General features: G+C 25.4%; 1 protein-coding gene across 1 annotated transcript; it reads right to left on the reverse strand.

The window, feature by feature from the left end:
* Positions 1–1,825: 1,825 nt before the first annotated feature.
* LOC130961742 (protein NRT1/ PTR FAMILY 5.6-like) lies at positions 1,826–9,080 on the reverse strand. The gene is made up of 4 exons (XM_057887738.1): positions 8,850–9,080; positions 5,077–5,294; positions 3,649–4,202; positions 1,826–2,864 (listed from the first exon to the last, which is right to left on the reverse strand). Exons 1-4 carry the CDS (start codon positions 9,058–9,060, stop codon positions 1,988–1,990), a joined length of 1,860 nt encoding a protein of 619 aa, XP_057743721.1. The 5' UTR covers positions 9,061–9,080; the 3' UTR covers positions 1,826–1,987.
* Between the last annotated feature and the right edge of the window lie 6,525 nt (positions 9,081–15,605).

A 15,605-nucleotide genomic window follows, 5' to 3' on the forward strand; every position in this document is an offset into this window, starting at 1 on the left:
TTATATTTTTATCACTAGAAATAATTTTTATAGTAGTACTAACATACTAACACACTCTCCCACAAAGAAGAACGACACCCTCCTCCATAATTGATAGTTCCGCTCCTCGTCTCCTCCAGCTCGATTACAACTCACCAGAGAGGGAGAGAGAGAATGCAGAGAGAGAGAATAAGATATATAGAAGAGATGCGATCCGTGGGAGGAAGCGATGAAATGAGTCATGAGATGAAGCCGCTGCTGTTGTCGCCTGTTTCTTATATCACTACAGTCATGGTGCCAGTTGTCTATTGATGCTGTTTTATGGTGGTGTTAAAGTTATTAATCATGATATGGGTACTACAAAATTAGTTATCAAATTAGTTATTAAAATATAAAATATATATTACAAATAAATTAAATTATATATATATATAAATATATAATAATTAATTTTAGTATATAAATAATATTTTTATAAAATTATAGATTTAAAATTTAAAAAATTTTTGGAGTGGGCCAAGCCCGCTAGCTCGCTGCTAGGAGAAGTGGTAATGAATTTTATGAAGATTGAAATAGGTGGAGCAAAACTGGCTAGCTCTCCTACAAGCGAATTTTTGACGGGGCGGAATGTTTGCCATCCTATAAATATGTACACCTTGCAAAGTAGCATTCCTATGTCAATGTGGCATCTCATCAAAATTGAGTTACTAGCTCGAATTCGAATAATTTTATTGGGTTAAACTATTTAACCGGATTAGGATTAAAGTTCGAGTCATCCGATCCAATTCAGTTAAAAATCAAAATTTGAAAATATGAATTTATGCTTTGATAGTTTGATTTTTATTGGTATGTATTCATTTATTTTAATTATGATATTTAATACATTGTTTAGTGATAATATAAATCTTTAATGGGTATGTTTAATTTTTTAAATGTGATGAATTAATGTTAAAAAGTTTCATATTTTTTTTTTTATTTTTCTATTTTTTTCTCTATTGTCATATAAATTTAGCATAATATATATAGTTTAATATTTTGATTTTAAATTTCATCTAGACCTAATTTTCATCCTGTCTAAATTCAATTTTATTATGTTGTGTTATATTAAGACCAGAAGAAAATCATTGAAGGTTTATAACAAAAACAAACCGGATTAAGTTAGGTAACCAATGACTTTGATGAATAACATGAACAATCACTAATCAAATAAAAATACACTATATTTTTAAATTATTTACCTAAACTTTAATATTAGAATAACCATCCGTATATCTAGTAAATTGAACATCCAATATATCTATTATTCACGTTATTTAATATTTTTATTGTCTAACTGTACTTTTCCAAACTTAAAACACAAAAAAGGGATAGACAGTACCCAAAATATGCATTATTTCTACTGAGGCAGAGGATATGGTTTATCCTTTAGATAAGTTCCCATTCCCACCCCTGGTTGGTGTAAGAGTGTGAGTAGTGGATAGATAAAACAGAAAAAAAAAAAAAAGAAAAAAGAAAAACTAAACAAGAGGAATTTGGTTAAGTTATCAAAATAATAATGCTATTTGGATTATTTTTCTAGAACATTTATAATATGACTTTTACTCATCTTCTATCTTGAAACTTTTTTTGCTCATAGATAAAATACTAACTCTTCTAGAAAGTAATGATTTTTTTTCAAGTAAAGTTGTAAACTATTTCAATGAGTAACCAAGTAACCAACTAAAGATTATTTAATATATATGAACAACTTTTTGCCATTGCAGACGTATTACTTGTCTTAATTTATCATTTACTGTATATTCTTCCCTTGGTATTAAAATTATTCTTTCAAAAATAACAAAGTAAATGATCAAACAACATTATTGATATATATCAACAAAGCAACTAACATTCACTATATAGTAGAAATCAAACATCACATATAATAATTTCATCATCAGCATAGCATGCGATCCTAGACATTTTTATACTATAAATATAGAACCAATAATATTGAAACAAACTCAAATTAAACCATTGTCCCTACACCATCACCATTATCACTCTTCTCTTCACCACAATCAGCCACCACAACCTTTTGCACATTCTTATAGGAATACCGGCAAGCGAAGAACACAAACAAGAACAAGTTCAACGTGGTTATCACCGCCAATAGCCCATAAAATTTGTCTAACCTACTCGTGTTCAAATCCTTACCGATCCAACTTTTACCGGTCTTACCGGTAACATGATCAACCATTGTTATGAGCCAGCTACTAAGAAAGTTTGCAGCACCAATAACACTTAAATAAAGTGCAATCCCTAAGCTTCTCATTGAATCCGGAACTTGGTCATAGAAATATTCTTGCAACCCTACAAGGGTAAAACCGTCGCCAATTCCAATAATTAGAAACTGTGGCGCCAACCAAAACGCACTCATTGTTAGTGAACCCTTTAAAGGGTTCATCTCAACATAGTGAAGTCTCTTGTTCTCTACAACCGCCGCAATTACCATTGTAACGATAGAGAAAACCATTCCGAAACCAATCCTCTGAAGGATGTTGATTCCTCTCTCGTTCCCCGTTAGCCTTCTTAGCAGAGGTACGAGGATCTTGTCGTAAAAGGCGACGGATATTATCATTCCGATGGCGGCGAGGGTGAACATTGAAGCTGGAGGGATTTGGAAGCCTTTGGCGACGGTTCTGTCCATGATAACACCCTGTTTGATGAAAAACGTGGATGTTTGTGCGGCACATATTCCGAATGGTAATGTGAAAACCCAAATGGGGATCATGTTGATAATTAGCTTCATCTCTTCCACTTTTGTCACACTTGCAAGCTTCCATGGACTTTGTTTCTCTGCTATGTTTCCACCATTTTCAATGATTGCTGCCTTGTCAAGAAATCTGAAACAAATTCAACCACAAATTATTATATCATCATCAACTTATATACACATAACTCTGCTTAATACTAATAAGTTGCATAAGGATGATATATAAATTTTTTAACACACAGATTATATAAAATTTAAAACTTATAAAAAATTAGAAAAATTATAATTTTACTCCATTTTTAATAATATTACTCCACACATTATTATTTTTTTTAATTTATCCATACATAAATTTGTAAAAAAAGATGTAATATTATCAAAATAGGAGTTACAGTATCTATTTCCAAAAATTAAAGTATCAAAATAACATAACATTTAAAAGAATTGGCATTAGTTCATTTCATTTAAACTAAAATTGAATATTTTAACTATAAGATTTGACTTCTTATAAAGACTTTTTATTCTAGATTTTTCTATTATAATATTTTATTAAGAAGTATTTACAAGTAACTAACGAGATACACATCTAGTACAAATATGACAATATTTTTTCGGAGAGTGCTAGGTAAACAATGATTATCTTGAACGATATGAACAATCACCAATCAAATAAAAATACAATATACCTTAATTTAATGCTACTAATTAAATTTAAAATTAATTTATTCTTTTAACTCTATTAATTCACATTGTTCACATATTGTTCAAAAATGTTGTTGGTTATATGTACTTTTCCTATTTCTAATATAAAAAAAGAGTGTTGGTTAGCATTGATTTAAATGTAAAAAAAAAATGATGACCTAAGATTTGTTGTTATAAATTGCAATTGAGTAACCATATACTATACTACTTACTTGAGCTTCTTGGTGTGGCCTAAGAACCTTCCATTGTTGTTGTTGTTATTAGACTTGGAAACCTCATACAATTCATTAGGATTAGAAGGATAAGGAAGCTTCCTTTTGGAAATGGCGGCAACCAAAACTTGCAACATTGGAGTCAAAGGGCTACCCATTGGTGCCCTATAACGATAAGATTTCCTTCCCAACAAGAATATGATCAATGAGAAAGCCATGACCAATGTGAGAATAACATCAGCAACTCCCCAATTAACATGATCTTGTACATAAACAATTAGGGTTACTCCAAGAATGAGTCCACTGCAAAGACCACAGTTCCACCAGTTGAAGAAGGACATTTTCTGCCTCCTTTCGACAACATGATCGTCGTCGAATTGGTCGGCTCCGAAGCTTTCCAAGGAAGGTTTGTGGCCTCCGGTTCCAACGGATATTAAGTAGATGGCTAGGAAGAAAACCACTTCATGGATCCTCCTTGGTTCAGCGCATGTGCTTGTATCATCACATGGCTTTAAGCCTGGTAAGAACCATGACAGAGAAAGCAGAATCAAACCCTGCATTTTTCATAGTAAACAAGTTAGATTTACTTATTCCTGTTTCATAAGTATACTCACATTTCAAAATCAATTCCACTACGTTACCAACAATATTTTTACTAATTTCTGTCAACTTTTGTTTATAAACTGTTTAATAAAAAATGTATCTAATAAAAATATTTTTTTATAATTGTATTTAATAAAAACATCTTTATATATATTTTTTTTAAATATGTCTGTTTATATATATATTTAAAATATAATAATTAATTATTATTAACAATAAATTTAAAAATAGTATATTAGTATCTATATTTTTTTTTTAAATTTTTGATTCGGATATAAAAATACTTTAATAGGGTGTGTTTAGGATTTTAAATTTCACGTGTCTATAAAGTGAAATAATTTTAAATTTTATTTTATATTTGATATGATTGATTAAATGAGACCAATCTCGTTTCAGAAAAACGATTTTATTTTGATAGAAAATCAATTAAATTTTATCACCTTATATAAAATTTAAAATGAATTAAAATAATCACATAATGTGATGTGTTTATAAAGTGAGTTAGTTTTAAATTTTATTTTATATTGAATATGATTGATTAAATGAAACCGATTTCATTTAAAAAAATCGCCGTCACTTTAGTAGAGAATCAATTAATTTTTGCCATCTTATATAAAATTTAAAATAAATTAAAATCAATCACATTTAATTTTAAATTATTATTTATAACCTATAATTTTATAAACACTGATATAATATTTTGAGAGACTCAAAATAAATATTGAAGATTATCTAATTAATTTTGAGAAAATCAATTGTACAGAAATGAAATCAAACACATAATTTGAATTGAATGATATATAAATGATTGAGATGATTAGGTACCAGAAGATAAACAATGCAAGAAGCAATGACAGTGGTGTAGCGACCCAAGAAAGCATCAGCAAGAAATCCTCCAAAGAGTGGCATCAAAGTGGTGACACCTGTCCAATAGTTCACATTCCTAACCGCTGTCTTAAGATCTTGATGAATAATCTTTGTCAGGTAAAGGACCAAGCTAGTTGCTATTCCAAAGTAACTCAGCCTCTCACTAAATTCAATTGCTGCAAATTATCAAACATCAAATCAATCATGTCAATAAATTTCTTACTAGATAATGTTACTTTTTACCTCTTTGTTGTTAATTTACGGTTAATTAGGAAAATACGTTTGTTAATTATACATGTAATAATATATTTTTGGATAAAGTAGTAAATTAATTTTTTACGGTTTAGCGTAATTTTGTTTTTATTTTTAAAGTTTAAAGTATTCTATTTGAATTTAAAAAAGTTTTATTTAATTTTAATTTAGTTCCATTATAAAGTCAAAGATAAATAATTAACAAAATGTCCTACATGACAGAATAAGGTCGATAATTTGGAGAATAAGTATAAACTCTAGAGACATAAAATCAGCTGTGGACAATACATGTATTTAACGTTTTTCTTAGTTTTATAGAAAATATTTCATTTTAATTATAAAAAAATGATAAATAAATGTATTGATGCATCTACGGTTGATTTTATGCCTGAAATTTGTATTTATTCTCTAAATTATTGACCTTGTTTTAATACTACTGTCATATAAGACATTTCGTTAATTATTTATCTTTGACCTCTGGTGAACTAAATTAAAGCTAAATAAAATTTTTTTAGATTTAAATAAAATACTTTAAACCTTAAAAACTAAAACAGAATTACATCCAAATACAAGGAAACAATTTAATACTTTACCTTATATTTTTTTATTAACTTAAATCAGAATTTTCTCAAAAAAGAAAACAGAAAAAGAAAAATATAACCCATCATTTCCTTTAATTTCTTTCTTTCTTTCAATTTGAAGGAATTGCATGTGACACCAATATATATTATGCTACATACACGCGACAACACATACAATTTTATTTTTTAAGGTATTTATAAATCTCCTGTCCAAATGAAATTTAAGCATATTCAAATAATAAAAAATAGAATCATAGCATAAATAGTACAAAATGGGAATCTTAAAAGACAAACAATCATTGTAATGGCAAAATTATTATATTCATAGTAATAGTCTCTACTATCAATACCCATAAGTTGTGTGGCTGATATCATTTATCATCCTTAATGCTTACTAGAATATGTCTTAGTTTTATATAGTGGGAACCCACCACTTTCGGTGGCTGTATTGCTCTTGACCAATCCAATTCATTATTAGAATATATCTGATCATAATATATAACAAATTATTTCCTGGCTCATTATTTTTTTGACATCGAATTGATTTATATATCTTTATTGTTAGATAAAAATATTAAAATTTTAATAATCTAAATTTTATAAACCATGTAATAATAAAAATTGTAAGTCAGTTTATTTATTTTATTTTAAAAAAATTCAAATAACAAACAACAAATGTAAAATATGAATATTGTTAGGTAATTAATATTTTAGTTAATATTAATTATTTTTTTAATTATACATAATACTAAAAACTAACAGAATTTATTATTTTTGACCAACAGTTAACTAATAATATTTACAATGTTGACTAAAATAAATTATTAAATTATTAAACTAAATATTAAGTTAATGACTAAAAAATACTGACTAATAATAAAATTGTTAGTCTTTAAACATTTTTCAAAAATTATTTTATATATATTAAATTATAAATTTTAAATTCTAAAATTAATTGGTGTTGGTTAACTAAAAATTAGTTTTCTCAGTGCTAAGTATATGAATTGAAGATAGCAATGAGATCCCTTGAAATTGTCCACAATCTAAATTTTGTGGAGAGAAGTTGACTTTCTTGATGGGATATAGAGAGGTCTCTATTATTGAAATTGCTCTATTCTCATTTGTATGAATCAAATGCAAAGGTATTCGAATTCCAACTTCTAAACCTAGTTCAGATGGGATTTGAGATTTAAGTTAAAGTATATAGGTTGAAGTTGTTAAGATATAGGGGGGATTAAAGAGGAATCTCAGACAAGACAAAAAGTATTGGTGGAAGCATGAACATATGTAGTGGGAATATTCACATAAGAATATGAATATATTATTACGTTTTATGAAAAGCTTATGAAATAAAAACACCACTCAATAGTTAACTTAAAGCATACTAATTAATAATATCTGGAAGATTAATTGGCTTAATATATATTATATATTCCAATTTTTAAGCTAGTTTATATACATACATATGAAGCAGTAGTTAAGTACTAAGTACTTATTCCATTTTCATTCATGTGTAAGAAATTAACATACACTAAAATAAAGTAAGAATCAAGTGAGAATATCATTTTACTCGTCGTTTATATTCTTTTGTGAAAACTAAACTATTTATCGACCGAACTATTAAACTACAATTATCTATTATGAATACAATTTGTATTAAGTTTTGTATAAATTGAACATATCTTATAGTCTAATAATTCATATTCATGTAGATTTTAAACTCTTATTATACTACTATTAACTTTAATTTAACGGTTAATTTTCTTAAAAAAGACTTCTATAAAAAAATTCTTGATATAATATTTTTTAAATTTATATCATCAGTGCAATTATACATATGAGAAAAGAATAAAAAGCTAAATTAATCAACAAGATTATATAGGGTTTCGCTAAGATATATACTAGTTAAAGGTTTTTATAAATAATTTTTATTGCCATAAAATTAAAGTAAGAGAGTGAATAAAAACACCATTGTGATGAGTATAGAAATTAGGACCACGACAATTGAATACTTGAAAGAGAATTATATTACAGAATCAAAGAGAAATCAAGAGAAAAATATCATATCACAAGAAAGAGAATTAAACAGATTTCACATAATACTCTACTACTCTGGTATATATCCTATCCTATTTATACTAGTTTCTACAACAATAGCCACAAAGCCCAATACAATACACTACACTAGTTTAGACCAATTAGGCTACTTGTAATAGAGTTTCTAAAACTTCTAATGCAATTAATATATCGGTTATGTTAGGAAGAAAAAAAAAATCTGTCAGAATTTACTTAATTTAATATTTATTAATTATTATAATAATTATAAATATTAAATAAAATAAATTCTGACTATTTTTAGTTAATTTATTTTAATTACTAAATATTTCTTTAATATATATAAAGAAATTTTTAATTTTAGTCTTTTAAATTCTTATAAAGAGAATGAAAAATTGATGATTAGATAAACCCTAAAAACAAATAAACAAATTAAGTAGCATATGATGACTATTTCAAAATTTGGGAGTGTTAAGAAAATTGATTAGTGATTAGGAAGTCTGAGAACCAAAACGATATATAATTAATAAGGATCAATATTCAAATATTCTCCAAATAATAAGAATAAAAATGGTACGAATTTAATTTGGTGCATTAATAGTTAAAACGTTTTATATTTTTATTTAATTACATCTTTTTTTTAATGATTATTTACATAGTTAATATAAAAAAAATATTTTTTGTTAATGTGACAGTTATATATATAATTAAATGTATGTATAAAACTGTTTTATACTGATAGTATATTAAAATTAAATTAAAAAAAATAATGTTAACTTTATATATAAGATACATATATATGTTGAAGAAAATTAAGTTGCATGACAAGTTTATATATCTTACCAATAATGAAGAAAGAAGCTTTCCAAGAACCAGTTGAATCTCGGAGAGGAACCCTTCCCTTATAATCAAGTGAAGAATCATGAACCAATTTCATGTCATGATCAATCTCTCCTCTTTTTGCATCAATTGCGTTCTTCTCCATATGACTTGAATAGCTAAGATGGCAAGTAGAAGAAGAAGAGTTATTAATGGAGGAATTATGTTGTTGCATTTGACAACCTTTACCATTTTGGAACCTCCTTATATAGAGGAGCTAGTAGGAGAGGAATGAATGAAAGGATTTTTGCTTTTCTTTTGACTCACTATCACTCATGAGTTGGTATTGGAATAATGAAAAATGTCCCTCTCACATACAAACACATGCAATAATTGTGAGATTTTCTTTTCCTTTGTTCTAAGGACCAAACCAAAAAAAGAATAAGTAGTTGGGATTGCCTATATCTCGTAACATTAATGCTAGAAAGACAATATCTAAAGTTATTTTATATATATAACATTTATAATTATATATTTATTATTATAATGATAATTAATAAATATTAAATAAGAACATTTTAGATTATTTGAGATAATTTTTAATTATCTGCTAAATATATTATTAATGTCATAATTGTTGACTTTATATATTGTTTCAAATTTTAGTAAATTTGTGGAGTGAAGTATTAACTAAAAGTAGCAATGAAAGATCATGCCCTACTGAAAAAAAAATTAAATTTTTGGAACAAAAAATACAATCCTAAAGTACAATTACTTGTAAAAAAAGATAACATCATTCATACAAAATTACCTATTTTTCAGTAAATTTATAAAAAAAAATCAAACTTTTTGTGAGTATATATCTTAAAGAAAATTAACAAAAAATTTTAGATATATCAAATAAATTTTATTACTGGCGAATGATGTACCACACATATATAATTTTAATATTTTGGTCAAATTATTTTTAACAAATGATGATATAGATGAAATAATGTGATGCAAAGATGCTCAAAACTAAGCACTAGGGAAACGTCATTGTTGAAACGGAATAGCATTCATTCGTGCCCATTTTCTTATAAATGGGACCACAGCACTGTTAGTTCTATACAAGGCACCAATGAGTTTTCGTGTTAGCCATCCAAAACAAACTATGCCTTTAATTTGCTTCATCATGCATATTGAATTTTCTTTTTCATAACAAATTATTGATGGATTTCTATCCTAAAATACATATTATTTTATTTATTTATTGTGAATATATTCATATTAGATTTCATGAAAGTCTAAGAATTAGTCACACATACATATACAAGTTGAGTTGCATAGGCAAAAAAAAAAAAAAAAAAAAAAATTACACGGATCCGATACACTTTTACTCGTTTTATTTGTGAATTATTGTCCCCCTTTAATTTCTTGTCGACTGAAGAACATAAAGTTATGAGATGACTCGATTTGCAAAGTGACTCGTTTTTTTTTTTTTTCTGTGTAATACTTTTTGAAGACTAATAAAGTTATTATTATTTTTAAGATAGATTCGTTTTTGCGATAAGACAACCTTGTATTATACCGTATATATAGTTTAGGTGATGATGCCTTAAGAACTTCACATAAAAACCAAAAGTACACATAAAAGAGTTTGGATAAAAGAACACACAAAAAATTATAAATATTAAAGTATACTTAAAAAATTATTTTAATTTTGATGGACAAAAATATCGTATTATTAATAATTTTGTAAGACTTAGGAGTATCTTTATTTTTCGGAATCAATCTTTTGAGTGTACTTGTATATTTATAAATTTTGATATGCATTTTTATTCATGCCAATTTTTTTATGTGTATTTTTGTTTATTTATTCAATAAAAAGAAGAAGATATTAATAGTGTTAAAGAGGGAGTCAGGGAAATGTCTTAGCTAATCATACGGCATGAGGATTTCAAAAAAAAAAAAAAAAAAAAAACAGAATTAAGAGATTAATTCTAAAAATACATCAACTTTCAACAACTGTTACACAAAAGTAGCACTCAAAACTTAAAATAAATTTTAATAGATTATTTCTAAAACTATCCACAATTCTGCGAATCCGGCAAAATTAAATCTTCAAAAAGTAGAAAAAGCTAAATATTATCCATCACTTACTTGCAATTATATACGAAACTATACATATGTTTGTGATTTATGTTATCAAACTTTCTGATGTTCTCAATTATCATGAGCACATTATTTTGAAAGCCTCAAATTAACTGCTTTTTATTTTTAATTTAAGAAATTATTAATAAATTCTGACTTATTATATCTTCTATAATTAAATAAAAAAAATTAAAAGAATATAATTTTTTTTATATGTTATAAAGAACAACAATATCAGAAAGTACACATAGTCGGTATTAAACAAAGAAACTCAATAAATACACCAGAAGAACAGAGCATTAATAAAAAAAATATTTTGTCTTTTTCTTTTAATGATTTATATTTTTAATAAATTTAATAATTATATATAAAAATACAATTATTTGAAAAGTTATCTTCCATTGTCAAAGTGTAAATGATATCAACACTTACCTTTTATAGAAATCTCATAAATGTGTTTAGCCTTAATTGGCTAATGGTATTTGTCTACCTTTCTCTCTGAATTTTGTTGCTAATATGTTATTTGCTATACTTTTCATCCCTGAAGTAGTGGACATAGCCTTTTTATTTTTCTTTTAGTCAAAATTAATATTATTCGAAGATATGATAATTTAGGGGGAACAAACTTGTCAAAACAAGATGAAGATAGGAACATGAGGTTTGGTTTCGTTTTTTTTTTAAAAGAAAAAATAGTTTATTGAATAAGTTGGCTTTTAAAAGATATCTATTTTTTTAAGTTTTAGTTATTTAAATTTGATAAATCTTATTAAAAAAACTTTTAATAAACACAAACATAATAATCATATCTAGTAAAATAATTTTCAAAAGATTATAATAAAAATAAATTCTAACCACCGCTATGATCTTTCTTCGTAACAAATTTTAACCACGTTATATAGGTATAAAATATAAAAAATATCTAAATTGAGTTAAATAAATAACAATGAATAAGAAAAATGAATAAATAGAAATTGACCTTATTAAATGATTGTGAAAAAAACCAAACGCATTTACGGATAAGTTTGATGGCGACATTAGCGATGACTATGAATTCACTCTTTTTCTGATTTCAAAAGTTATTGCAGATAGATAAGGAGACAGCGCATTTACGTAGAAGATTGATGGCGGCAATAATGAGAACATGAATGACAGCAGCAGCGAATTTACTCTCTCTTTTATATCTGACGCTACAGTGAGCTTATGGTGACAATAGCAAAGAGATGAATGTAGTGGCGGCGAGTAGAGTAGATCTAGATTTTAGATTTCACTCTTTTTCCTTTACTCAATTTTTTGTTGGACAAGTTTTTGTTTGGAGTAAAATTTGTTTGGGTTTAATAAAAGTAGGTTAGAATCTGACTATTTGTTTGAGCAATTGGGCTTAGAAATTTATACTAGTATCAATTAATGGGAGTTTTATATCATTATCATCATTATATTATTCTACAATGGATAATATTTGGCGCAAAAAATACATACTGACGTGACGTGTTTTAGTGCTAGTATGCACATTTATCTCTTTTCAACTTATTTTAAGAATTTTTTTATAATTATATAAAAATTAATATTTAAATACATAATTAGACTAATTGTTAATCATTAATATTTTCAATTATTCTAATTATATTAATGGTCAATTATTTTAATTTAATTTTTAATCAAATATAAATAGTTATAAATGTGACATTAACATTAATAGCTTTGTTAATTTCTCTATTATGCATGTGCGTATTCTATTAGTATCAAATTGATATTAATATCAATAATTAATTTTTATAGTTAATTTCGTGCTACTAAAAAGTATATATAGCGTTTCTTTTTGTTTGTTTAACGTTACAACATGATTGTTCTTTGTCATAATCGTTTACAAGGTACCACATCTATTAAATACCACATCGAGTTATATTTATTGATTCGGGTTCTAATTACATAGATGTAAGAGTTTAATGAAAAGGCAATGAACTCTATTTTACTGAAGAATTGTTGGATCTACTCATATATTACGACAAATCTAATGGAAGTGGGTAAAATTAGTTTTCTTAGGAGGAACTTGATTTTTTAATGAGCAATGACTTTCAATCATCCCCTCTATGCTTTCTACGTCTACCCAAAATTTTTTAAAATAGAGCCTATAATGAGATTGAGTGTTCTCAATTTAGATTCAGTTTTCAAAGAATTTTGTTAGGTTTGCAGATGTAATTTCAAATATTGGTAATGTATTTAAATTTTCTACTTTTTAAATTTTCGTGTGATTTTTTTTTCTAAAACTACCAGCTTTCTAATGCGTCAATGCAATGTCAGAATAAAGGTCAATTTAGTTTCTCGCTATTATTATTCTATGCTGTAGTACATAGATAATAAATGATAAATTTTATTTAACAAGAGGATGGTCTAAATTTATATAAATTATAAATATTCAGCTAATGATATTATTTTAATTGGTTATTGTTACGAGAATGATATGTGTGTGTGTTTTAGTTGATTAAGTTTTTAAAAAATTTAAATTGTTACCTCAATTTATATATTATATATAACGGTTATTTTTAGTTATGTTATTTTTATTTTTTTTAATATAAAGTTTCGTTTTTTTGTTTTTTAATATTATATTTTGGTTTTTTTTTAAAATATATTATTAATAAATAATATTTTTATATTATTGCTCAAACAAAAACTAAAGTATGTATAATACTACTAGTTGTACTACAAAATTTTTACTAACATTGTATAAAATAATTAATAATCCGATTAAAATTTATCATAAACTGTAAAGTTAAAAAATTTAGTTATCCATTGTGATATATTTAGTTGAGTTAAAGTTTCGTTAACGTTAATTAACAAGTGTAATAGTCCATACCATGCATGTGATAAGATTGAAATTATGATTTTAAATTCTTTTGTTAAGATTAATTTGAATTATAATAATTTAATTAATAAAAATATAATATATTATGTATTGTTTGTTTTTTCTTAACCTAGTATTAAATATATTAACTCTAAAATAGTTATTAATTAGTTTTAGTAATTTATTTTTTTCAATAAATTAAATATATATACTCAATGTGATCATAAATAATCTAGTAATACTTAGATCCACCAACAAATTTTTATATGTTGTTTTACTGTCAAGTAAGAATATATCAAAATCAGCTCAAAATAAATAATAAATTATTAGAGAACTCTAATGTACAAAATTCTCTAATAAACAATAAATAATTTAAACACACTAAAAAATAACTCAACACTTTTCTTTGATACCTGCAAAATATATACCTGAAATAATATTATATCAATGTTAGTATACAGTTTTACAATCATCGACCGTATTTACTATACATGACTCCTTCTTAAAAGTTATTCTACATACGTGTGCAGTCGAAAGATAAATTACTATAATTATGCATTATTCATTAAATGCTACTTGTAATATAATTGTAATATTGTAATATAATTATAATAAAGATAGTTTTCTAAAATAAATTTAGAAGAGAGAATAGTGCTTTCATTTTGGAGGGAAAATGAATTCACAAGAAATTGACACTTCACTTTTATTAGTTGATAATGTATTAAATATTGATTTTATATAATTATAATAAAGATATTTTTCTAAATTAGTATAATCATGCATTATTCGTTAAATGTTAATTGTAATATAATTATAATAAAGATATTTTTCTAAAATAAATTTAGAAGAGAAAATAATGATTTCATTTTAGAGGAAAAATAAATTTATGAGAAATTGACACCTCACTTTTATTAGTTAGAGAAAAAAATCCAGTTTTTAGTATATTTCTCGTTATTATATATTTTTCTCTAATCATATATCCATTATTTTCTTTTTTTTCGTTTCAGCATTTTGAACCTGGGTTTAACTTATCATCGTTCTCACTTCTCAGTTATTCTGTTAGATGTAGTTGATAACTATTGAAATTCTTTGATTAACACAGGAGAAAAATATATTATTATATAATAGAATTAATATGAGTATATTTTGTTATTAAATACACAAAGTTAATGTAAAATAAAATTACACATAAAAAGCAAAAAAAATAAAATTAAAATAGCAAAAACAATAAAAAGATTATTTTTACAATTTTATTTTGTCATTTTTATGTATAGAATATTAGAAAATAATAAACTTTTGACTAAATTAATTTTGTATTTGTTATATTCAATTTAAATAAGTAATAAATTATATTATTTTAATTTATTCCTTAAATTTATATATCATAAAAATCAAATCAATATACATAATTTTAAGGGCAAAAAACACAATTAAGCCAGGGGAGAAAATAAATTACATGAATCAGCCAAACTCAAAATTGATTCACAAATCAGCCAAAGCATATTATTATATAATTCGAACCAGCTTGGTTCGAATTAGAATAACATGTAATTCGAATCAAAGGAGCTCGAATTATGATGGAAGACGTGATGGATGTAATTCGAACTTATATGGTTCGAACTATAATTGAGCATAATTCGAATTAGGTGAGTTCGAATTACTCAAGAAGACGACGTAGTTCCATGTAATTCGAAGTAAGTTAGTTCGAATTACATGATGAACAGCTCGAACAACAACAACAACAACAACAACAATAATAATAATAATAATGTTTAAACATACTTTATTATATTAGGTTAGATAAAAAT

The sequence above is a fragment of the Arachis stenosperma genome, chromosome 2 (genome assembly GCF_014773155.1).
Source record: "Arachis stenosperma cultivar V10309 chromosome 2, arast.V10309.gnm1.PFL2, whole genome shotgun sequence".
NCBI lineage: Eukaryota > Viridiplantae > Streptophyta > Magnoliopsida > Fabales > Fabaceae > Arachis > Arachis stenosperma.

Excerpts from the sequence above, each read along its gene's own strand:
- LOC130961742 (XM_057887738.1), bottom strand. The coding sequence starts at position 9,060 with ATGCAACAACATAATTCCTCCATTAATAACTCTTCTTCTTCTACTTGC. Across the intron at positions 5,295-8,849 it reads AGCTTCTTTCTTCATTATTG|CAATTGAATTTAGTGAGAGG; the intron begins GTAAGATATATA and ends GATAATTTGCAG. Across the intron at positions 4,203-5,076 it reads CTTGCATTGTTTATCTTCTG|GGTTTGATTCTGCTTTCTCT; the intron begins GTACCTAATCAT and ends TGAAAAATGCAG.